This window comes from Diachasmimorpha longicaudata, chromosome 11, assembly GCF_034640455.1.
Source record: "Diachasmimorpha longicaudata isolate KC_UGA_2023 chromosome 11, iyDiaLong2, whole genome shotgun sequence".
NCBI classification, from domain to species: domain Eukaryota; kingdom Metazoa; phylum Arthropoda; class Insecta; order Hymenoptera; family Braconidae; genus Diachasmimorpha; species Diachasmimorpha longicaudata.
This window is the reverse complement of record NC_087235.1, coordinates 5,493,441-5,516,816: the sequence shown is the minus strand read 5'-3', so window position 1 is coordinate 5,516,816 and position 23,376 is coordinate 5,493,441. Positions and strand designations below refer to the sequence as shown.

General features: G+C 41.2%; 2 protein-coding genes across 7 annotated transcripts; one reads left to right on the top strand and one right to left on the bottom strand.

Moving 5' to 3' along the window:
* Positions 1–14: 14 nt before the first annotated feature.
* Positions 15–19,216, top strand: LOC135167210 (exonuclease mut-7 homolog). 5 transcript variants are annotated; one of them, XM_064130169.1, is made up of 7 exons: positions 15–142; positions 3,448–3,600; positions 15,190–15,376; positions 15,571–15,711; positions 15,776–15,960; positions 16,072–17,709; positions 17,871–17,976. In XM_064130169.1, the coding sequence occupies exons 3-7, from the start codon at positions 15,217–15,219 to the stop codon at positions 17,877–17,879; spliced, it is 2,133 nt and encodes a 710-aa protein (XP_063986239.1). In that variant the 5' UTR covers positions 15–142; positions 3,448–3,600; positions 15,190–15,216; the 3' UTR covers positions 17,880–17,976. The 5 variants fall into 5 exon arrangements, with proteins under 5 accessions (XP_063986239.1, XP_063986235.1, XP_063986236.1 ...); XM_064130165.1 differs by lacking the exon at positions 15–142 and adding an exon at positions 18,144–19,216 and having other exon boundaries at positions 17,888–18,084; XM_064130166.1 differs by lacking the exons at positions 15–142; positions 3,448–3,600 and adding exons at positions 14,686–14,839; positions 18,144–19,216 and having other exon boundaries at positions 17,888–18,084.
* Positions 19,207–22,288, bottom strand: LOC135167212 (paraplegin). Of its 2 annotated transcripts, XM_064130177.1 has the most exons (5): positions 21,871–22,288; positions 21,429–21,722; positions 19,647–21,344; positions 19,364–19,507; positions 19,207–19,268 (listed from the first exon to the last, which is right to left on the bottom strand). In XM_064130177.1, the coding sequence occupies exons 1-5, from the start codon at positions 22,024–22,026 to the stop codon at positions 19,260–19,262; spliced, it is 2,301 nt and encodes a 766-aa protein (XP_063986247.1). In that variant the 5' UTR covers positions 22,027–22,288; the 3' UTR covers positions 19,207–19,259. The 2 variants fall into 2 exon arrangements, with proteins under 2 accessions (XP_063986247.1, XP_063986246.1); XM_064130176.1 differs by having other exon boundaries at positions 19,207–19,507; positions 21,871–22,287.
* Positions 22,289–23,376: the final 1,088 nt, after the last annotated feature.

The window sequence follows — 23,376 nt, the reverse complement described above, 5'->3', positions numbered from 1 at the left end:
GGGTATTTTCAATGAGTTAAATCAAGCCCGAAGGCTCTTCTTCTGTTTTACTCCCACCTCGATTTTACACCATCGGAGATGTGGATGAATCTGCGAGTGGCACGGAGACATGCAGACAAAAGAAGGAACGAATGTACCCCAGGTATGCACACGTTTTCGATATGCGAGAGCCCGTCTTTCTACTCCTAGTGCATCCACTCACGTATCCGTATCACGTCCGTCGCATTCGACATTCGACGCCGCGCACTACCAGTTTTAATAGACACGCCAATGGGAATTCCATCTACTCCGTTGGTGTCTCATACTCGTGTCCACTGGTTCTTCAGTGGCATCGGTGCTGCTAAATTAATCCGATTTTCGGATTTTTTTTTTCCTCTCGAGGACTTTTTCAGGGACTAAATCTGGAACAGAAAATCAGGTTTGACGGTTGGAATTTATCCAATGATGCGATGTCTTCACCTATTTTTTTTTTCGTGAGAAGAAAATTTATCGAACGAATGGGAACTATTTCAAAATTCAAAATTGGTTGGAAAAACGGATAAAGACGTTATTTTGCTTCGATTATCTCCTAAAAAATTAGCAATTCCATCCTATGTCAATGTTTTAATATATATAGCTTTTTTAGAGCCGAAATTGGAGCGGAAAATGAGGTCTGACATTTGGAATTTATCCAATGAGGCCATTTATCCCCATTTTTTTGTGGGAAACAATCCAAGATTTTTTTTTTCAATTGTAAAATTAATGGAATGAATGCCGAGTACTTTAACATTTAAAATTCAACGGAAAAATCGCTGAAAGCCCCATATTTCCTAAACAATCAGAAATTCCATTAAAAAAAATCCCGCCCGCATTAGCGCATTAATATCCGACCCAAAAATAAAATAAGTTGATGAAACACCGACTTTCTCCTCTCCAAATGAATCATTTTGCGTTATTTCCGTCCGCCCTCCCCTCTCACTGAAATAATCCACTACTTACGATTCCCGAATCGTCTTCTCCAATCGTGAAAAACTTTCCGTCTCAATATCACCCCGAGCGAAGTGATTTCAAAGACATTGATACGTCTTTTCCATAGCCCTGACACAAGTTCCGAAGCTAGAGAATCCATGTGGGCACAGCCGTCTCGGAAGTCGGTAATTTCCTGGAGGCACGCGTGTTTCGCGTGACAATCGGCATATCCCGACCGGCTCGCGATTCTCACACTTACAAGCTCCCCCATCCCCCAGAAAATGGCAAGGTGTAGGCTCTCTCTACACGTGAGGGTAAATCCGTGGATATACACTATAAATGTGAGCAAGACTTGGAGTTTTCCGCAGACCAGCTGGTGTTGCTGCTCTTAATGCAGCCACGCGAAACTCCAGACTGTATTATGCATTTGAAATTTCACCGCTACATGTATACCCACGTGAGAGAGGACTAGACCTGATTTCCAACGTTGAAAATTATCATAAATCTGTTAAATATACGGTGTAGATTTTTTTTTTAATTTCCTGGGCAATATGACATTAATTTTCATGAGGAGACTATTGAGTCGAATTTATTCTAGATTTTTTTCCGATATTTAATGATTTTGGGGAAGGACCTGATGATTGTGAGGCCATTTAAACAGAACACTAATAGACAGAAATTAAATTACAGGAATTTTTCTGGAAGAAAAATTCGTACTTACGAAATTAATACATTTTATCGTCGGAATAATCCCCCTGACGTCAACATTATCGCAGGAAATTCTAAATTTGCGCACTTTTTAACCGGCAAAAAATAAGAGAATAAAATGAGGTGAATCCCCAGGCAATGTTGCGCGCACATCCCCGTAGCTGAGATTTATCGATTAAAGATCTACGAGCCACTGGAGAATCCGCTCCACGTCGTCGCCTTTCTCGAATAACGGCGGCTTATCGATGACTCCCCAAACGTTACCCGATTTATCTTGTTTGATGTAAAAAATGATTGGGTGAAACAAAAAAAATATATATATTGGGTGAATGGATAGCGGCGGCTTGTGCCCCGATAGTGTTATGTCATTGGGGTCGCGTGTAATATTCCTCCAAGTTATTTTATGTGCCCCCCTAATTCTCCAGGAAACCCAGGTAATCATCCCTAACGTAGCAGTTTATCCGTTTGCAAACAAATCTTTTTCCAATATTCCCCCTTGTGATTTAATTAATCGGTTTAGTCGACACAACTTCCGTGGATTTCGGACTAATCTCAAGATTATTCCTGTATATAAATAATTATTATAAATATTTATAGATGAGTAAACGTCAGGATAACCCAGAGTCATGAAAAAACTCCGCCGTTCGTTTTTCTTTTAAATTAAAATCCCGGAAAACTATTGAAAAACCAAATGGCTTGATCTCAGTATATTGATTATTTAAATGGTCCCGCATGACAAAGTCCATTAGTGTTAATTAGCCTTGAGACTGGAGCATTGCAATCAAGTTAATTACGATTCGATCTGAAGATTCCAAACGTGATTTCCCCACCCAATATCAGATATTTCCCATATTGTCTGCAGAAATGCCCCTGGAAATTCCCTGCCTGCAATGATAATAACACCAATCCTCAGAAAATCTAACTTTAATTCCCTGGGAGTCATTAACGCAGATTGTAATGTTTTTTAAGATGAGTTTTCTAGTTAGAGGATAGGAAACTCAAGAAAATCCGTTTGATCTCTCTTGAGCGCGAGTTCAACGCCGTGCTGAGGGAGTAAAACTCAGCAAGTACTTTCCACCCCTTGGTGTGGGATTAATAGCCTGTTTTTAGTGCTAGTATATATCCCATTGGCTTTTCGAGGAGTTGAGTGGAAAAGTGAGCAAGACGGATAATTGGGTTGGTTACAGTGGTGAACATCTCACCGATACACTGAGAACAATTTTTAATTAAAATTATTCTCAAGAAATGACTGACAATTAATTAATCCTATTAATCAGACTTGTTTTTATCATTGGATACGTTTGTCCTAATTTATGGAAAGCAATTAGTAGTAAAAAATCGCGGGGGATTGAGGTTACCAGTCCTCGTAGAGAATTTTTCTTGAAAATTTTTCTTCGTGTTTAAAAACCGATTTTTTTTTCTTCATATTCACATGCGTCCGCAATAATTATTATGTTTAATCAGTTAAGTTACAAGGTACAATAATAAAGGCAGTGGTCTGGTGAGGGGGAAAATTTTTCGAGACAGTTTGGATGAAATCCAACAATCTCTTATCTCCCGTGACTTTATTTCGAGTTGACTCCAAGCCCAGAAGTTGTTTGCCTCAATTTCTTCATCTCCTTATTCATCAAATTTATGAAATCATATGAAAAAAGGGATAAAAATATTTTTTAAACCCTGGGAATCTCGAAAAAAGCGTTTTACTGCGCATTAAAAAAATTGAGATTTGAGAGAAATTGTCGGCTGGATGAAAAAAAAAAAAGGTTATGCAATTTTTATTCCTCTTTGCAGATAAAAAAAAAACTAGTTTTACGAGTGTCGTCAACGTTATCGGGACAGCCATGAACATCAGCGTGAACGTGAAATAAACGAGAAACTGTCAGCACTTGGTGTGTCCCAGGAAATGAGAGAGATTCACACAGCCATTGGGATGGGCTGTATGAGGTACGTTAATTAAACAAATTTATAGACCAATGGTTGTATTCAACAATTGTAGTTGGACAAGCAGTGTGAAACTATTTTATTTTCGTTAATAATTCATGATGGGGCTTTTAAGAGCCATCTGAGCATGTGTCTTTTGGCGTGGGTCGTGTGCGGTCTGACCACTGCGCGAACCATTTCCACTGGGATTCACTCTATCGCACTGTAAATTAACCCTCGGTTAATTACTTTTGCCCTCAATGCTGTACACATTGTTCCTACAAATTTTGGCAATCATTTTTTCGACGACACGTCCTTATGGGATTATCTAATTAAACCGAAAACACCTTTGACCTTGATTTTTTTTTACTCGAATTTGAGCTCGCGCCGGCCGATTAAAATGACGAATTACGAATATCCAGTACGGCATTACCCTAACTGTCAATTAATTCAATTAATTTTCAACAATTGGAACACTTCGCAGACTTTTTGTAGGAAGTACACGTCATCAAGTCATTAATCAAACGATCCAATAACTTTAATTTCCAAGTAGAAAATTGTGTTATCGTAATTTTCGTGCCAATGAACAATTTTTCTATCGCAATTTTCGGTGGAGAAATTGACGACCCAGTTTACTCAAGTTTTGTTTCATTCAGTATCTATGATGCTCGTGGTACCCCCGACAGCCATTTCCTGAAGACAAAACTTTTCGGAAAAGCATCCTACAGACATTGCCCATATACAATATCAAGTACCACGTTCTCAAAACGATCGCTGACACTATCTTTCTCTCTAAAACTTCCCGGTTTCCATTTACTTTGCCCTCTCTCCTCACCAGCCAGAACAAACCCACCATGTTCTCTTTAACCCCTTGAACCACCCATATACATTACGTGACAGTAATACTTGCCCAATTTTTCTTCTCTCCCTCTCCCACCCCCTTTCTCTGCCCACTCTCTCTCTCCCTCTCCCCCTTTTTTTATCTGTCACGTGAATTTATCCTCACTTGATATCATCGCGGTTGAAAACAAAACTCGATCTTTTAAACGTCCAGCTATGTGCACTGTCCCAGTGGTTTCCAAGAAACAAAACTGTCCCTGGACTCGGAAAAAAGCGCTCCAGGGCGCCGAGAGGAGCACTGTGATATACATATTTCATCGTGACGGATTCCGGTCACGAAACCCGCCCAAATTTTCCAAATGTTGTCTTCCCTCCGCTGCATAACCGGTATCTCCATAAATCCGGAAATTTTTTCACGCGTGAAAACTGGAAAATATTCAGATTTTTTTGTTTCATTTGGGGAGTTGTAAAATTTAAGGTCGGGGGAGATTTTAGTGCCTTTGTAAGAATTGAGAAGATCATGTCAATGAACATTATGGCTGGAAGGCACTAAAAACGACTGATCAGATGTCGTAAATTGTTGGGTCTCTGAAAAATCTCCTCATCTGTAGGGAAATCAAAACATGCGGTTATTTTTCTCTTTTCCTTCATTTTTCAATCTTCCGTGTGATTTGGTGAATATAAATAAATTACAATATCACTGGTCCACTTATCCCAAAGACTGACTTTCCGCTGTTGACTGAGTATCTCCATAAACCCGGAAATTTTTTGTTCTCCTCCGATTTTATTCGAGGAGTTGTAAAATTGAAAGTAGCGAGGGATTTTACTGTTTCCTAAGGGATTGAGGACATTATACCAATGAAGGAATTTCTGACATGTCCAACATCGCGAATGAAAAATACTATAATAAAAACGACTGATCAAATGTCATAAATTGTCAGAACTTCAGAAAATACGTGCATCCCCTTTGCTTTTTCAAAGTGAAACCCTGACAAGTGGAGAAATAAAAAATTACGTCTCGAGAAAATTCGCCACGTTAATTATTTAACCAAATGAATTTTCTCCGAGTACGCAATAACTCCGGGTATCGCCAAAAATCTAGATAAAAGCCAAATAACGCAGAACGATGGGAAGAGCTTGATGTCGTATAAAAGGGCCAATTCCAATTCTCCGCAGTCCCCATAATTCCATTTCCCCGACATTTACCTCAGATTACTCCACTGAAATCGTGACAGGCATAACTCATACGCAATCGTCCACCGCATCCACCGAAAAATCCAAACATTTAAAATGTTAATCCATCACTCTTGATCAACTATTTCTCCGGTAATACTCCCCAATAACTTGTGTATCCAGTCTTACCCCGACACCGTGACTCACACATCCAGACATAATCCTGGAGGATCCAGACATGTTCGTCAATATGCTTAATCCATCGTCACACCTGTCCCGCAGCAGTGACACTCAAAGCCCGAAGCCATATCGGGTCGCCTAATCAGCCTTTATTACAGCAGCTAATTGTCCCACCATCAGTCAGTCTCACGAAGACTATAATAAACGGATGTTACGTCAACACCAATGAGAGTAAAGAACGCAAGAGCGAGATATTGCGGGGGGTAATTAATCATCGGGTCGTCATCAATCAATTACCCATTGAATTCAATGAAAGGTTCAATCGTTATTTCGATATCAAAATTAGATTTCAACGGGGGAAATGGTTTAGTATTGAGAAAAAAAATCATAACGACTTGACATCTAATGCTGTTGACAGTTTCACAGAGAGGTGCCCACTTCATCATTTTTTTAAGAACAAATACAGATCCGTTGGTTCCATCAAAGAGCGAGTACGAAAATAAATTTTAGGTAAAAATTAGACCTCGAGGGGGTGAAACAAGGGACGAAGGGTTGTTTTATCGCAAAAATTAGTCTCTCAAGTTGAATTTTTCTACCAAAACTTCGCATAAAAAGTGGTTGATTGTCATTTTGCCTCACGTTTGACCCTCTGGAGGTCTAATTCTCATCCAAAGTTTTTTTCCGTGCGGGTCGCGATATAAATTCCATCGGGTCAAGCCACAACGACTCTACCCCTCCACTAATAGTCTCAATAATTCAATTTGCAACGAGAAAAAATTTCTACTAAAATTAATCGAGAGTGGTTAGTCGCCCTCGCATCCACCCGCCCACCGCTTTCCCATATACAAAACGCAATCCTTTTCAGGCCAACACTCTCACCTGGGGTCTTCACGGAATTCCGCATCCCTTTTTTTTGCAGGCTCGTTTGCATTCGCCCGCGGCTAGACTCCGGTATCTCATTTTCCCTCAACCCCCTTCTCACTAACACCCACTCTTGGTTACCCGATAAGCCAATAAAGTCGCAGTAGAGTTCCTCGTTAACGCGTTCCTTTTTTTTATCGCTCCAAAGTACCCGCCTAGGCAATGCTTTATTATGCAACATCAATTTAATCAGTGTCGTGCCAACTTTTACCCCCCATTTCTTATTTTTATAACATTTTTTAATGTATGAATGGAGGCTTTGGAGTTATGATAAGGGTGGGAACGGGTGGCGCATGGGAAATAGGACGAAATTTGGAAATTGATGGGTTCGTTCAGATAGAAATCGAGAAAAATATCCAGAGATATTGTTAATAATTATTTCTTCAATTTTTTAAGCGACGTCTGAACGAACATTTACAAGTGAAATAAATAGGAACCAATTTTTTCTCCATTCACACATTAAAAAAAATGATTCCGGAAAATTAATAAATCGAATTACTTCAATAGCATTCCCCAGTCCCTTCGCACTGCCCTTTGCGAGGGTTTAGTCCTCCCCTGTTATCGCGTGCAGCGGTGAATGACTCGCCGAAGAAATTTATCAAAGAAAAATCGTCCACGACAAATTCCAATTCATCGAATATTCATCGTTCCATTCGCCCCATCAAAACGACTTCGGATTTTCCCGTTTATTTGTTTATCGAGTGTCATTTATTCCGGGAAAATTGAGAGATTCTGTCAGTTAGAAACGATGGGCATAGATCACCCACCGGGTTATAGTTTTTCTCCTGTCGGTATTCTCGAAACTTTACACACGATATGATATACAACTCTTTTTCATGCACCTCCTCATCCCCTCATCTTCGTTGGCTGCCTTTTGCCGTATCTCTTTGCCCTCTGCGCTGGCAAAGTTATGCGAACAAGTCCGAGAGACAGTTCTAACCCACTTTCGTGATACCATCTTCACAATGGTCACTTTTTTTTTTCATCTGTCTGTCTCACTCGCTGCTGTAATACAATAAACTGTCGACTCTGAATTTATAGTGGAGCCGTTGCAATGTGATCAGTCAGGAAGTAAAGGAATTTAGTTTTTTTTTACTCTTTTTGAAAATGAGAATTGAGAAAGGGGAGGGAATTGTTGACATTGTTGCAACTGCTTGTTTGTTAAAAGGCACGAGAAAGGAGAAGTTTAAATAGACGAAAGAAGTTAAGTGAGGGGTGGGACAATAACAGACCAAGTGAATTCGTCGGGTCTTTATGGACATTGACTTGACACTAAGTGATTTCAAAAATGAATTGTGAAAAGGAGAGAATAGTAGAGAGTTAAACTCATTGAAAATTCATTGTTCCGCAGAAAATTTTTTAACGCTTTTCATTTCTAAAATTAATATTATTTCGTCGAGATAATCAACGAATAAATCACTCAGATTGACCTCCTGATAATAATTATTATTTTATCACTTCATTTGCAATCTTTCAAAGTTATCTAACTGATCCCAAACTAGAATATTCAAAAACCTCAAATAAATTTGATGCTTCTATAAAAAAATTACTTACAATTTATCTCCAGAAACAATCAATACAGTTCACCAATGTTGCGATCCACTTTGAGATAGCGAAAAAAAAAGAGGTGCGATTAGTGCGAGAGTTCGTGAGAAATTGCCAACAAAGGCGATCAAAAAGCAAGTGGCTCCCCAGGGTTTTTTTTTTTGTTCTGATGAGAAAAAAGAGGTCCGGAGGGCTAGAGGGGCTTTTGGGGCACTCTTGAGGCTAGTACACTCGTGTCGCGTCGCGGCGCCGACTGGCGGCTTTCGCATCAGCGTCGCTACGACACCACGAGGAGGAAACTAGACGACGAGGACGTGCGGGCGGGAGGGAAAAACGAGAGTGTAGAATCGCGTGGTGAGTGTATACGAGGGCCGAGAAAACGCATGCGTACCTGGTGCGGAGGGAAAAAAAAAGCGGCATGGAGAGGTGTGATGGGCCGTAAACAATTCGCGGTGGCATCACAAGTGGTTTAATAATTGAGGGGGAAATTTTAACGTCAATTAAAGTGCCCGGTTAACTCGGTGTCTCTTTAGTCAGTGAGTTTGTTTCCAAGAAAATATTTCAATTATGTAGGTCTAGCTGATTCTAGGGTCAGGACGTCTCATGTGAGATAAGGGAGAGGGTGATGATTGGAATTTATGAGTCAACTCTGAACTATCGAGTTGTGAGTTTGGATCACGTGAACTCCAGACGGCGGAAAGTTCAGGGGAGGAAATTTACCGAAGCAATTGTACAAAATTTAATTATTTAAAAAATTAAACGGAATATTCTATTCGCAAGATTTCGCTGGGCTGTCATTTCACCCTGTTTCCGCTAATAGAATTGTTGACACTCGAATCCAAAGGGGATCGACTGAGAGAAACTCACCCTCTGGATTTTCCAACTTCACGATGTGAGAGGGAAAAAAAATTCAATACCCTCGCGTTGAAATTAATTTATCTCCCTCCCTCGTCATACCACAAAGAGGTGGGGCATTACCTGTCTTCATTCTCTCAAGAAAAAAACTTCATCTCAAAAGGGAGAGAAAAGAAAAAGGTAAATAAATAAAAAAAAGCCAGCTGAGAGAGACTGTTATTTTTCATGAAAGTCCAGACGCGATGATTAAGTGGAGAAAACGTCGGGGGAAAATAAAAGTTAAGACGGGCATTTCCCTCACCGCGGAATACCCTGCCAGGTGTGTATACCGTCAGGGGAGAGGTGAATGGGGGTTGTTAAGTCGTCACCCCTTTAAACCGGCCAATTCGGAGCCTTTTGCGTGCACACGGATGGGGCAACAACAAAATATACGGCGATTATATCATTAAAACAAATTAAATTTCAGTCACTTATCATTTTAAATGTCGGATAAATTCCAAATTGTTAAATAATTTGACAACTCACGTGATATGTTCAATTTCTCTAATAATTAACGTGAATTTTTTCAGAGAGGAAAACTTATAAGTTTATCGTCCCATCAATAATTTTTCCTCAGGAATAATCTCACCCAAGTGTTCGACCACTACTCGATCATCCCATGTCATCCAAATTCCCAAGGGAACGGGGTCTGACTGAGTCTGATGTAACATCTGGTGATAATTCGATTTTTCCAACCAAAGATTTAACGACACGCACATGACGATACGTTTACCGACGTGCTTGATGAGCTTATCGCACCAACTTGCACGCAATCCACTGTTTCACGTGTACACCAACACTGAGATAAGCACCGCGACTACATTCAGGGAATGGAGGAGATGGCTGAAGGCGATTCGCCGGTAAAATAAATATAAAAAAACATGAGAATTAGCGAGGCCGGTTTTTGCAGGTGTTTCACCCCAACTCTGAGTGCTTATTAAGCTCGTTTCCCGGGGGGTGGAGAGAGGAGGAGTGAGTGTATACTAATTTTAGTGGCTGTAAAGAAATCTCTTTGCTGCTTTTACCGCGGGACCACGACATCCGCCGATATCAAACCTATTACATTATTTTTAATCTCACAATTGTGAGTTTGTAAACATTTTACTCGGACTTCAAGGAGATATCCAGCAAAGTGGTTTATGCCGATCGGATTAATCTTTATCAACCGACAAAATCATCAGAACTACCCCTGAATTTTTTTCCCTACCCAACCGCTTGCACCTCTGGTCCTATATTAACCCCCGAATATTTCCCAGATATTTCTCTTCATTTTCAAAAATGATTCGTATTTTTTATTAAATATTTCTCTCCCTGTGTCAAAGCCCCGACGATTTCCATGTATTCGAAACAACCAACTTTACGTTGACTCATTCTGCCAAGCAATGAGGCCATGGGTTGAGGCATTTCACGGCTATACCACCCCCCCCCCCCTTCCCACCCCTTTTCCCGCCCCCTTAACCATCAGCTGAGGAAAACGATGAGAGAGGGGCTACACCAGAACGAGTGAGAGGTAGCAAACGGTGGCTTGGAACGTTTGCATATATTAAGTAAGCTGACGTTAACCCTAGCTGTGAGCTTTTCTTACGAGCGGGAGATGGAGTGCGGCATCCACGGTATTTTCCTGGGGGTAGTGGTGGCAAAGGGGTGGTGGAGATAGAGGGAGACCATATACTATATACCCTGGCACACACCCTTCGAATTACCGAGCCACGGCCAGGCTGGTTTAGGTCGTTACCCCGAAAAGTTTCTTCGGGCCGTAAGTCTTCGGCTCCCGCCACACCTCCCCTCCCCCTTCTCACCCCTGCCCCTACCACTCGTTACCGCCCTCTCAAACAGTCTTTGTAGTACTGGGTTTTGTTTGTCCATACAAAACCAACGGAAAAGCTGAGGGATCAAACGGAAAGTTGGACCAGAACGGAAAACTCGACATTGTATCTGATCAGTGAAATTACTTCTATCAATGGATTTTTATTTTTATTTTTTTCGTTTTTTTTTAGAGGGAGATAGTCCACCGTTGGGAGTCAGGGATGGGGGTAGAGGTGGGGAGAAAATAATTGTTTCCCCCCCCCCCTCCCCACTTAAACTTCTCCATAATCTTGTTAATAATCTCGAGAACGGAAGACATTGGAGAGAGATCGGATAATTTCCTTTCTGGAATGCTTTAAAAAGAGTCTTTCAGTGGGAAAGTTGTCGGGATGTGCAGCAGAACAGGGGAATTTTCATCTCGTTGGAGTTGTTTTCGCGGTGGAGAGGTTAATGGATTGGAAATTTTTGCTCCGGAGGACAGTCATGGTTAATAAATTGCGTTTTTGATTGAATGGGCGTAACGTTTGATTCGCGATTCTATTTCAGTTTCTCATTTTTCGATTTTTAAATAGCGTTGGTCTTTTTAATTTATTCAGTTAATTAGTTAATTCACTAATTTATTGATGTGTTGATTGAATATCCGACTCTTGAGGTGTATCGAGTGTTGCTGGCCTGCAGAATAAAATAATTTAATGATAATGGAACGGTGGAAAGTTTTATTTATTGGAAAATAAATATTTTGTGGAAAAATCGGGGAGCGAGGGAAATCATTTTGGATGATTTTGACCGCCTTCTAGACGTTTGATGAAGTGACCCAGTGTATGACGGCCAGCATGTGCATAATTCGTTGTTACACGAGGAGAAGCCAGTGGGGCACCCCCTGCGTGTGACATTTCCATCGTTAATTCCTCGATGCGTGACCCTGTCCTCCACCAGCTGGTGAGGTTGTACCCCGTGTCCGTTATCCCGCACAATAGTTACCAAAACCTCATTCCCCCCCGATAGCGAAGTCCGAGGATCCATTTCACCGTCTCGCCTCCGTCGTTGCTCCCATTTTTTAAGAATTCTTTGACGAAATGACTCTTCCTGGAGACACCAGGATCCACTCGAGGAATAAAAACTGAAATGAAATCAGGGACGTGATAGTAATGTGTACGGACACGCAGCGCAGAGTCGATGCTGGAGGCGGCGCATCCTGGTATCGATATCATGATAGAAAATAGTAATCCAGATGTATCGGTAATTATTAGGGAAGAAATCCTGGAATTTACGGCGTCATTCGTACAATTTCCGTTCTGAATTTTTATCGAATTTCACAGGCGATCGGTAATCATTTCCATAAATTAATAACGATGGGAAGAAACAAATCATCCCCAATTTCGAAATGCATTAATGCATTCCATTCAATAAATAGTTGAAACAATTGAGCCTTTGCGCAACGTTTTTCACTCCGAAATAATGCGATGCGAGAAGTTAATGGAAAATATATTTAACTCAGTGATATATGACTTTTTTATTCCCAAATGGAACTGAAATAAATAACAATCTTGAGGAGAGAATTAATCGATTCGAGTACATCTTCGGTGGTTTAGATCGCGGTGGGGTGAGTGTGGGGGGATGCCTCCCTTTCGAATTTAGCTCACGTAACTCAAGCCCGGTAGACGCTTAGATTGAGGGCGGAAAAGACGCGAGAATAGGCAGGTGCGGGGATTTCCGAAAGCGACGCGGCATTAGAAACCCTATTCAATAAAATTTCAGAATGATAATGGTCTGTTACATTGTCATTCAAATGAAAATATGAATGTGTCGCGATGAAAAATGTATTTGAAAGTCTTTGACTGGTATGAATACATTCACAAATGAAAAAACTTTTAGTTTCAATTTTCCTCCGACTGACACAGAAAGAAATTGTCCATTTAAACCGTTTTTAATGTGGTTTTTTTATTCGAATTTAAATTCAATTCCACCTCGCGTTTGTACTCGTCAAATAAATTGTTGGAAAAAAAATAGCAGTAAATATTTAGCTATTGTTAATTGAGGGAGAAAATTTGTGGGAAATATTTTTCTCGGCGGTGAATTGCGGCATTATCGAAGAATATTCGTAGATTAATGCAAAAATACTGCAAATGGGGTGGAAAAATTATGTGGAGTAAGTGGCCGGAGGGAGAGCAGCGCTAGCGCTTTCCAGCTCGATCGAACGTTAATTTCGAGTCATACAGGGCTTTGCATATTAATTTTCGGCCAACGCACTCGTTCGACTGGCATTCTCGCGTGACACGCATTCGCTCTCTGCATTCTCATTACTCTATTTCCTCCCTTCTCCAGCTCCTCTCTCCCACAACGTAGTTTTACTCCAGTAGCACTCGTTGACCTCGATTAGTGGACCATTCTACTGACAATTTACGACAATTTAAACCGGACTAATGGCATTCATATTATCTGATTATAATTGTGATGTATCTCGTTCGAAAGCGAGTGTGTTAAACATTATTCTATTTTGTATCGAAAGTTATTGTTTCGTATTTATTTGAACTTATCGCCATTTTTGAGGAAAAAATCACTCAATCGTCATTCGTTATAAATTGTAAATATTATGCAAATCGCAAATCGTCTCACGAGTTGAATACCGTTGGCTAAATTGTGATAATACCTACATCATTTCCTGAGATATCGGCGAAAAAAGGGGTGATCCGAAATTAGGGCCCTTTAATTACATTATTTTGAATATTCCTAAAGTCCCATTATGCGTAATCGATAGAAAAATTGATTATCCTATATTTAATTCTCAAAAAGTTCACGAATTCGCGGGAATGAGCGATTGTAGCGGAAAATCATGGGGAAGGGTATCTCCCCTTAACAATGATTCTTATTGTTTTTGTGTTGTTCCTTTATTTTCTTCTTTGCAAAAAAATATTTTACATGTTTCCCTACTTCGTAAAATCATTTCGCATTTTAAAAAATAATCTCACCACCGCCACACAGCTTGGAAGAGTAGGGATGAGAAGGAGTCGAGGGGAGGGTGAAAATGACCGGCGCGACCCCTCCTGGCACTTGCGAGACCTTGTCCTCTGTTTCTCACTTGACAATACCTCTCTAAATCATGTCTTATGACTTTCCCCCGGACACACTGCGCTGCGCACGGCATCGCGAGGTACTTTTCTAGTGTTTGGGCAAATCATATGGACTAAAGCAGAGGCTGTCGCTTATGTTAGTACTGACCCCGGCAGTGGGAGGCCCCACGGTCGATAATAAATTGGAGAGGGGCAGCCAAAGAGGATAGACCAAAGTAGAGGCTCAGTTCTGGGGGTTTGACTGACGCCAGTTTCTCCACGTTACCGACACGATTTCACCCCCGAGGAGACGGGGCGCCACGAGTCCTACTGGGGTATCTGCATATCGGCCAAGCGGGGGGGCTCCGTTCGTACTTGTTCAACTGTACAAATGATCAACTGTACACAGAATTTTCAGACGGTGAAAGCACCACTGTGAAGGGATTCAACTGTCGAGAGAAAAAGCTAGGCTGTACATGTGGACCCAGCGCCACATGTACAGCCTAGCTTTTTAGAATTTTAGAATTTTCAAACGGTGCTCTCACCGTTTGAAAATTCTGTGTACAGTTGATCATTTGTACAGTTGAACAAGTACGAACGGAGCCACCCCGCTTGGCCGATATGCAGATACCCCAGTAGGACTCGTGGCGCCCCGTCTCCTCGGGGGTGAAATCGTGTCGGTAACGTGGAGAAACTGGCGTCAGTCAAACCCCCAGAACTGAGCCTCTACTTTGGTCTATCCTCTTTGGGGGCAGCAATCACGATTTTAATTTGGTTGTATTCGATGATTAGGGCAGGTACAAACGAGCCTCCTCAATAGTCGCAATCTACAAACGATATTATTACAAAAATAGGTACAGTTCAATTGAAAAAGTTGATTTTTAATTTTTTTTCGGGCCAACATCATGGACAGAATTAAAATGATGATTATTAATTATCCACGGGCCTACAAACAGAATCAATACATGCATAATGATGTACTAACGATGTACAATCATGTACAATAGTTAGTTATGCCATTTGTAAGGTCCCGTCAGCTAAGTACATTGGGGATCGCGATTTACTCAGTTTCGTATTGTCAACCCAACTGCCACCCGGTGATCCCCTGCACCATTGTTCTAGGTTAAATGTCACCGTTACAATAAGACGTTTCATAATATTAGTTAATTCGAAATTAAAGTCGTTGATTTATTTCGTGATATAGTCTAAGGCTCATAGTCTCCAGGGGATAATGGAGGAAGGGAGACACGAAGGAAAGCATTCGAAGAAAGACGATCCACAACCGTCTGGCAATAGTCAATCAGAAAATCAATCAAACTTGATCTTTTTCACTTCTATCGACGAGGCCACTAAGGCTTGGCTGAAAAATCTGCATCACGTTTGGAACCTCTGTAAGTCCTGCTCAAGGCTAATCATCGCCGACAAAATTACTTAAGGGAGAGTGAAGGAATTTATTCAGATGATAGTCAAAAATCGATTTAGATGACTTCGTGTGAATGAAAAAGCACTCCACATCCTTCGAGAAATAAAAAAATCAGGTATTGGTTACCAAAAAAATTCGCTCATCGCATAAACTCTGTTGCAGGGAAAAAGAGCGAGGCTGTTACAAAAATCCTGCATGATTACTTCGACACAGCTCCAAATCCTTATTTAAGTGCTTTACGACTTCTCGTTAACACCGCAGATTTCCACAATATCAAACCGAAAGCCTCACTCGCTCTGACAGGTTTGTAAGTTGTCAGGGTAACTCTCTCCAAAATGATTGTTTAATAGTTCATATTTTTTAACAGTGATGAATGACTTCGAAAAATGGCTGTCAGTTAACAAAGCAGCCTACTCCGAATGCCTGGTTCCAGATTTGAAAGTAGCAGCTTTAAGACTTGTGATGAAGCAGAAGAACTTGCAGCTGGTGAAACTAGTCTCTAGTGTGTTCGAGCTGGAGAGGGATAATGAATTATTTCCTCCTGTTTTAAAGGTAATTATAAAAAGTTCCTTCGGTTGATGCAAGATTTTTTTAGTTGATATTTTGTGAATTACGTTTTCCCCAATAATTAAAGCCCTCACTTCATGAGATCATCAATTTCAGAAAATGTTACGGGAAAAAAAATACAAAGAAGTTGCGCAATACGCAACAATTCTCCACCTCCAGTCGCACTTTTCTCACCCTGAGGATCTCCTCCTCCCCCTCGTCCTCCAAACGAAGAACACAGTTGCCGAGGAATTCTTGGCCTCCTACCCAGAGATCCAAAAGACCTTCATAATGTACCTAGACGATCTCTTATCCCCCTCGAAGATAATGCAGCAAGTGCTCGACGATTATATCCTGTACAACGACATCCCAGACATCAAGATGTCGACGTGCTCTTCCCGTCCGATGATGAAGCTAATCGCTCGTCTAGTCAAGGACTACAATTTCCCCCCCGAAATCTGTCCAAATCTAAATCTAAAGAGGGGAAAGAGTGCTCTCCACTTTCTCATCTACAAGAGATACGTCGATGTAACCCTGAGCCTGGAGTGCTGGAGGGAAATGGCAAGGGAGGCTGCGGGTAATGACCCCAATCTACAGTTGGCTCTGGTGATGGGAACATCATCCTACGACATTGACGAGTCTTGGTACTGGGTGAGAGCCTTCAACATTCCCAAAGATCAATTGCCACTGCCATTTGCCAACACGGACTACCAGGTCCCCATGCAATCAGGCAAAAACGAGCCACCCGAGGAGTCCTGGGACAATCCTCAGGATGGCATCAATTACCACACCCTGAGAATCCCGAGGAATCAAGTGGTGCTGGTGGATACGGTCCAAAAGTTCTCTGATTTCATCAACCGAGGGCTGACGGGGATATCGATGGTGGGAATTGATGCTGAGTGGAAGCCCTCCTTCGGGGTGAAGCGGAGTGAGCTTGCGCTGATACAAGTAGCCACCGAGAACGCTGTGTTCATTCTTGACGTGACAACACTGAGACCAGATAATTCTCAGATATGGAAGCAACTAAGTCTGAGACTTCTGGAGGACAAGAGTATTGTTAAAATAGGTTTTGGTCTGACGCAAGACTTGGCAATGTTCAAGGAATCACTGTCCGATTTGGGGGACACCGTGAAAGGAGGACAGGCTGGATTTTTGGATCTCCATCACCTCTGGAACAAGCTGGTGAGAGAGTACAAAGTGGAATTTCCTTTCGAGGGGGATCAGAATTTCAATGGCGAGAGTTTGAGCAAACTAGTGGAAATAACACTGGGAAATCGATTGAATAAGAACGATCAGTTCTCCAATTGGGAGAGGAGACCTCTCAGGGAGAGTCAGATTGTATATGCAGCTTTGGATGCCTATTGTTTGCTGGAGGTATGGGATGCAATAGCTGTGATATGTCTTGATAGGGATATACCTCTCTTCGAGATCTGTGGAGAGCTGAGGCATCTCCCTCATCAGTCCCCAAGTAAAGCCATGAAGAAGACTAAGGAGGAGGCCCAAAAGGACAAGTCCACGGAGGACATGCGGGCTGACAAAGGAGAAGACAAGATTGATGGGAATTTGGAGAGTTGTATACCTGCCCATCAGTGGAGGGTTGTCTGTGATTCTATGTTATGTGGGTTGGCTAAGCAACTCCGCATGTGTGGCTGTGATTGCGTTAATATTGGGTACGATAGGGGTGGACATAAATCCGCACGAATTGCTGCTAATGAGAAGAGGGTGCTTCTGACACGTAATACTAATCATCTGAAGGTAGTTTAGATTTCATTGAACGATCTTTTCATATTTTCACTTGTCTATTCGTCCAATTTTTCATATTAATTGGCAAAATTGCAGGAGAAATCCCATATTTTTCTTATCCATTTCAACATTTTAACTTGAATTTTTAGATAGATAAATTATAGATTTCCAAGGCAAATTAATTTTCCAGTTGGCCGAAGGGGTGAGCTTACCCCCTGAGAACTGTTATAAAGTCCTCAACGATAAATCTCACCTGCAATTGCGAGAGGTACTGAGTCATTTCAACATTAAACTGACTGAAGAGGACATCTTCAGCCGTTGTCAAATCTGCAATCGCGATGAATTTCTTTTACTATCGAACAATACCGTTTGGGATCTGATGAAAAGGTAAGATATTAACGTCGTTACCCCACGAGTGATTCCCAACAAATTATTCCCATCCACAGATTTCCAAATGGTAGCTACCACCCTCCCCCCAGGGGCAATTCACGTTGCGAAAACGATCGTACCACGGTGGAGAGTTCGTCTACGAATATTCCAACTCAACCGAGAAACCATCGTTCATGGTCACTATCAACACCACTGAGTACCACGAACTGTACGACGAAGTATGGGGCTAAAATTCAAGTGGAAAAGGTACCAAGAAATGTTCTAAAATCAGTAACTCAATTTTACGTGTGCGAGGGCTGTGGCAAAGTATACTGGGACGGCTCCGAGATCAACCAAACTTTAAATGAAATATTGAAGGACATTATAAGTCGAAATTGAGGTGAGTTTAACAAATTGTCTTCGAAGCTACACGTGAACATTTCTCCTGTACCTCCTTCAGGAAAATTAAATTACGAAGAATACTTTGGCTTATCCAAGATAGACATTTAGGCTTTCAGTAAGTACATTTAAAAAAAACCGACTAAACTTCCATCTACGGACTTTGGGTCTCGCATAAAGTCGAATGTTAAATATAAAAATTGAAGGGGAAAATTTCAGAAACGTATATTTGTTGATTGTTGAATTTTTTCCTCACTTTAAAAAATACGTGTCTGGTATTTCCCCGGAGAGTTTAATATTTCATCTTTTAGAAAATCATAAAAACTATGCAACAGCCCAATTTGTTCATTAATATTAATAACCATGGAGTGGATCAGTTTGATGAAGTGAACTGTCTTCAATTGAGTCGATGAGTCATAAATACGTCTCATACGCTTAGGGACCGATTGTTTAAACCGGCCCAATCTAAACTCATAGTACAACATGCTGTCAACGTTTTCTTATCTTCTATTGTTCATCCTTTTGTTGGTTTTTTAATTATATACATAAATATAAATATATATTTTTGAGTTTGAAACATTTTTCTACGCGTATTATGCAGTGACTGTAATAATGGTTCGCTCCCTCGGGGCTGAGGCATAACTTTGTGATTCATTAATTTTCTTCGTATATAATTAACAGATATAAGTATGGTTGTAAGGTGACACAAGGTATTTGGTTAAGAATAAAGCAAATCACTGATTCAGAGGAATTAATTTTTTTTTCATCAATTGAACATTCCCCATCCTAACTTTTCATTCAGGCTGCATGAAATTAGAAGGAAAAGAAACTATTAATCTCTTTAATCAATAGTTTTCTGTACAAAAGAGCCATTTATGGCTCATGGCAAACTAGGCACCTGTTCCTCAACATTCCCAACTGTTGGGGGTGTGTCGATGTCGATAAACTCAACCCTTTTTTTCGATCCAAAGGGAGGAGGCCCTATGAGGGCCTCGACCTGTTCGTACGTAAGGGTTTCTTGCTTCAGGAGAGTTTGTGCCATCTAAAAATCAAAATAATCACTGCTTAGCAATTGATATCCATAGTAGTTGACACAGAATTGTGCATTTCATTAGTTAATTCAATTAAAGAAAATTATCCAATACTCCCAGGGATCTGCATCAATGTCACATATCTCTCACCAATTCTAGTTTATCCATATTGTCCCTCAACAGCTGCTCCGTCTGCTTGTAGGCCCTTCCCACCAGAAGTCTTGCCTCAGCATCCATCAAGTTCCCCAGCTTCTTGCTGTAAGGTTTCTTCGTGTCCTTGCCAGTCTCCTCTTCAGTGAATGAAACCAGACCCACTTCCTCCCCCATTCCAAACTGCCTCACCTGAGCATAAGCCATCTTCGTGACTTTCTCCAGGTCGTTCTGTGCCCCAGTGGTGACCCTGTCAAAAATAATATTCTCAGCAGCGCGACCACCGAGGGCTGTACACATCATCTCGAATATCTGCTCTTTGCTGAAATTTCTTCGTTCAGTCGGTGTGTACTGAGCGAAGCCCAGCATTCCTTTGGTTCTGGGTTTGATCGTCACCTTCAGAAGGGCATCTGTCTCCTTCAATAGCCACGCAACCAGGGCATGGCCAGACTCGTGATAAGCCACAATTTTTTTTTCAGTGGGTGACACCCCGTGGTCCTTCTTCTCAGGTCCACAGAGGACTCGATCAATGGCATAAGAAAGATCATCAGCATCAACAACTTTTTTCTTAAACCTGGCGGCATGCAGAGCCGCTTCATTGCAAATATTAGCGATGTCTGCTCCACTCATGCCTGGAGTAAGTTGTGCAAGCCTCGGCGAGTAATTTTCAGGCTTTCTCTCGAGGACAATACCCTTCAGATGTCGCTCGAAGATCTCTTTTCTCTCAGCAAGAGTTGGCAGATCAATGAGAATGTGCCTGTCGAATCTCCCAGGACGGAGAAGTGCCTTGTCCAGGACTTCTGCTCGATTAGTCGAGGCTAGAACGATTACTCCGTCCTTCGTAGCCATGCCATCCATCTCTACCAGTAGCTGATTCAACGTCTGCTCGGACTCTCGGTTTGCTCCACCCATGGAGGAGCCTGATCCCGATCTTTTCTTTCCTATTGCGTCGATTTCGTCGATGTAGAGGATACTTGGGGACCTTTTGCGAGCCTCCTTGAAGAGATCCCGCACTCTGGCAGCTCCCAAACCACCGATCATCTCGATGAACTCTGAACCGTTCATCGAGAGGAAGGGAACATTGGCTTCTGTTGCCACTGCTTTTGCTAACATCGTTTTTCCACAACCTGGGGGCCCCAGCAGAAGTGCCCCCTTGGGGACCTTCGCTCCTAGAGTTTTATAGAACTCTGGACGCTTTAAATAGTCTACAAACTCCATCACCTCGACTTTGGCTTCTTTGAGGCCAGCGACATCAGCAAATCTGACGTTCTTAGTTCCCCCTGTCAAGGGATCGACAAGAGTGAACTTGGCTCGTGTCATTCCACTGAAAAAATCCTTGGGGAATATGCTTGCCTTTCCTGACCCTTTAGTCATCAAAGCCAACATGTAGATCACCACCGCTAGCACCAGAAAGACGTTGTACAAGTTCGTACTACTTCTCTCATAGACTATGGAGACTCCATGGCCCTCTCTAATTCCCATGGCTGCCTCTGCCTCGCGGAGCTTTTCCTCGAGGTGTGTCGCGTCGGCAACGATCATCTGGTACAATCTATGCTCAGCCGGACGACCCTTTATTATCGCACCGTCGTGGAGGACTATCGTCACCCAGTCCATGTCTGGCTTTACGATCAACTCTTGGACTTCACCCTTCGCCAACATTTGGTGGACAAATTCGTTCCAGGAGATAAAAGGGGCTGTCTGTTAGTAGCAAATACTTCGGTTTAATTATATCGTGAGAATAATAATTAAGATAAATATCTCGGAGTGAATTTAAGTGCACACCTGTATTCTATTGCCCAGAGTCGTCATGGGATAAATAAAGACTCCATAAATAAATAATGAGAAGAGCAGAATTTTGAAAAGAGCTGCTTTCTGCTCATTTTCATTTCCAGGAGGTTCTTTCTCCGAACCCGATGAATCTCGCGATGGCCCAGGGGATGTTTTTCTGGTATTATTTGAAGAGCTTGTTGCTAATAACCTTGGGAGGGTCGAGGGGAACCTCGAGGGCTGGAGGAATCCACTGCTTGTGAGCATAGTCCGTACAGCCTTGTACTCTCGACATATTCTGTTAAAGGTCTACAAACAAATAGATCATAGTAGTAAACTAATGAAGAGAGTCAAAAATAGAGTGATGAATAATTAATAAAATCATTACACCAAAAAATTATGGATTTTCATAAACAATAAGGATTTTTATAAACTTCAAGATCATTGACTCACTTACCTGATAGGACACACGATGAAGAGCCCTGGAATTGTCAGGACAATTCCACAGCTTGAATATCCTCTTCTCACTCATGTCTCGTTTCATTATTGAATTTAATATTCTTCGAGACAAAAAAAAATTCCGGCTTGCCGGATATTTAGGTAAATTCTGCATTGTATAACTTTTTTACACTAAATTATAAACACTGTACAGGTTAAACACCGGTCATAGTTGAACCGTCGCAAATGGTACTTCAAACTTCAATTTCCAAAACCCAATCACCACAACATTTCTTCACATATTATCGATAAAGTTAAACTATTGTCACAGACATTACTCATAATAACGCAATAATAATTTACTCCGAAAACTGATGAAATTCACATTCAGTAGATGTCGAAGAGCCTGCGGAGGCTCACGGTCGGCTCAGAAGGATGTGAATTTTTTCTACATACGGTAAAATAGATTTCATTGACTATCGGACGTCGGTATATTGGCGATCCTCAACAAAGTTGAGAAGTTATTTAATTGCTTGGGATATTAATTGTTTAACTTCATTTTTAATGAGTGCATTAATCATATTATATTAACAATTATTAACGATTGATCAAATGAAATGAGTGGATGAAAATGGATTAATTTGTCTCTTCCAATTATATCTGGATAAGGAAATAAATTAAAAGCTTATCCAGATGTTTAGGATAACCCAGGACTGCAACACTCTCCAGTCAGTTAATTCCCGCCCAAATTATTTGAATCGCCGAAGTAGACGATGTGACTCCTCTTCAAAAATGAAAACTCACTGAGAAATCATGAATGGAAGAGTCTATGACCCCTGAATATTTTTACTCCCCTGTTAACCTGCAGAATGTTATTCTATCTCACTCACACGGTCTTTTCTCTCAACCACACGTAAACATAACGAATGGGAAATATAAGTTTTAAATCCGGCTGTTTTGATAGTGTCGGGGTGCGTCAGCCCCCGGGTTTCCTTACCTAATGGATCGCCTCACGCACCCGCGACTTCTCTCATTCGTTCTCCGTTTTTTCCGTAATCATAAAATGCAACTCATGATATTAGAGAATCTTTACTTTGCAATAAAATACGTCTAATATTCACTTTTATACGCCGTTAGAAAATAACTCCTTAATTCCCCGGGAAAAACATTTAAATTTTAAATACCAGAGTTGGAAATCAATTGGTTTCATATCACTAAATGAGTCTTATAAAAAATTTATTCGTTGAAGGCTTCGGAGGGGAAAATAAAGCGATTCGTTTGACTAAATTTGTACTGAACAAATAATCTTGGTAAAATTTGTTTTGATATAGTGAACTAAGTAGCAGATTGCTGTATATGCATACAGCGGCCTCGTTTATACCCGAAAGAAGAGGGCACCCGATGGATGGTTTTACCGTAGGTGCGAGACGACGCGACAAAATCATTTATTTTGTTAAACAACAGAGTGATGTTATCTTAGGTTTGCCAAAATAACCAAAACAATACTACCCCAAGCGCCGACACG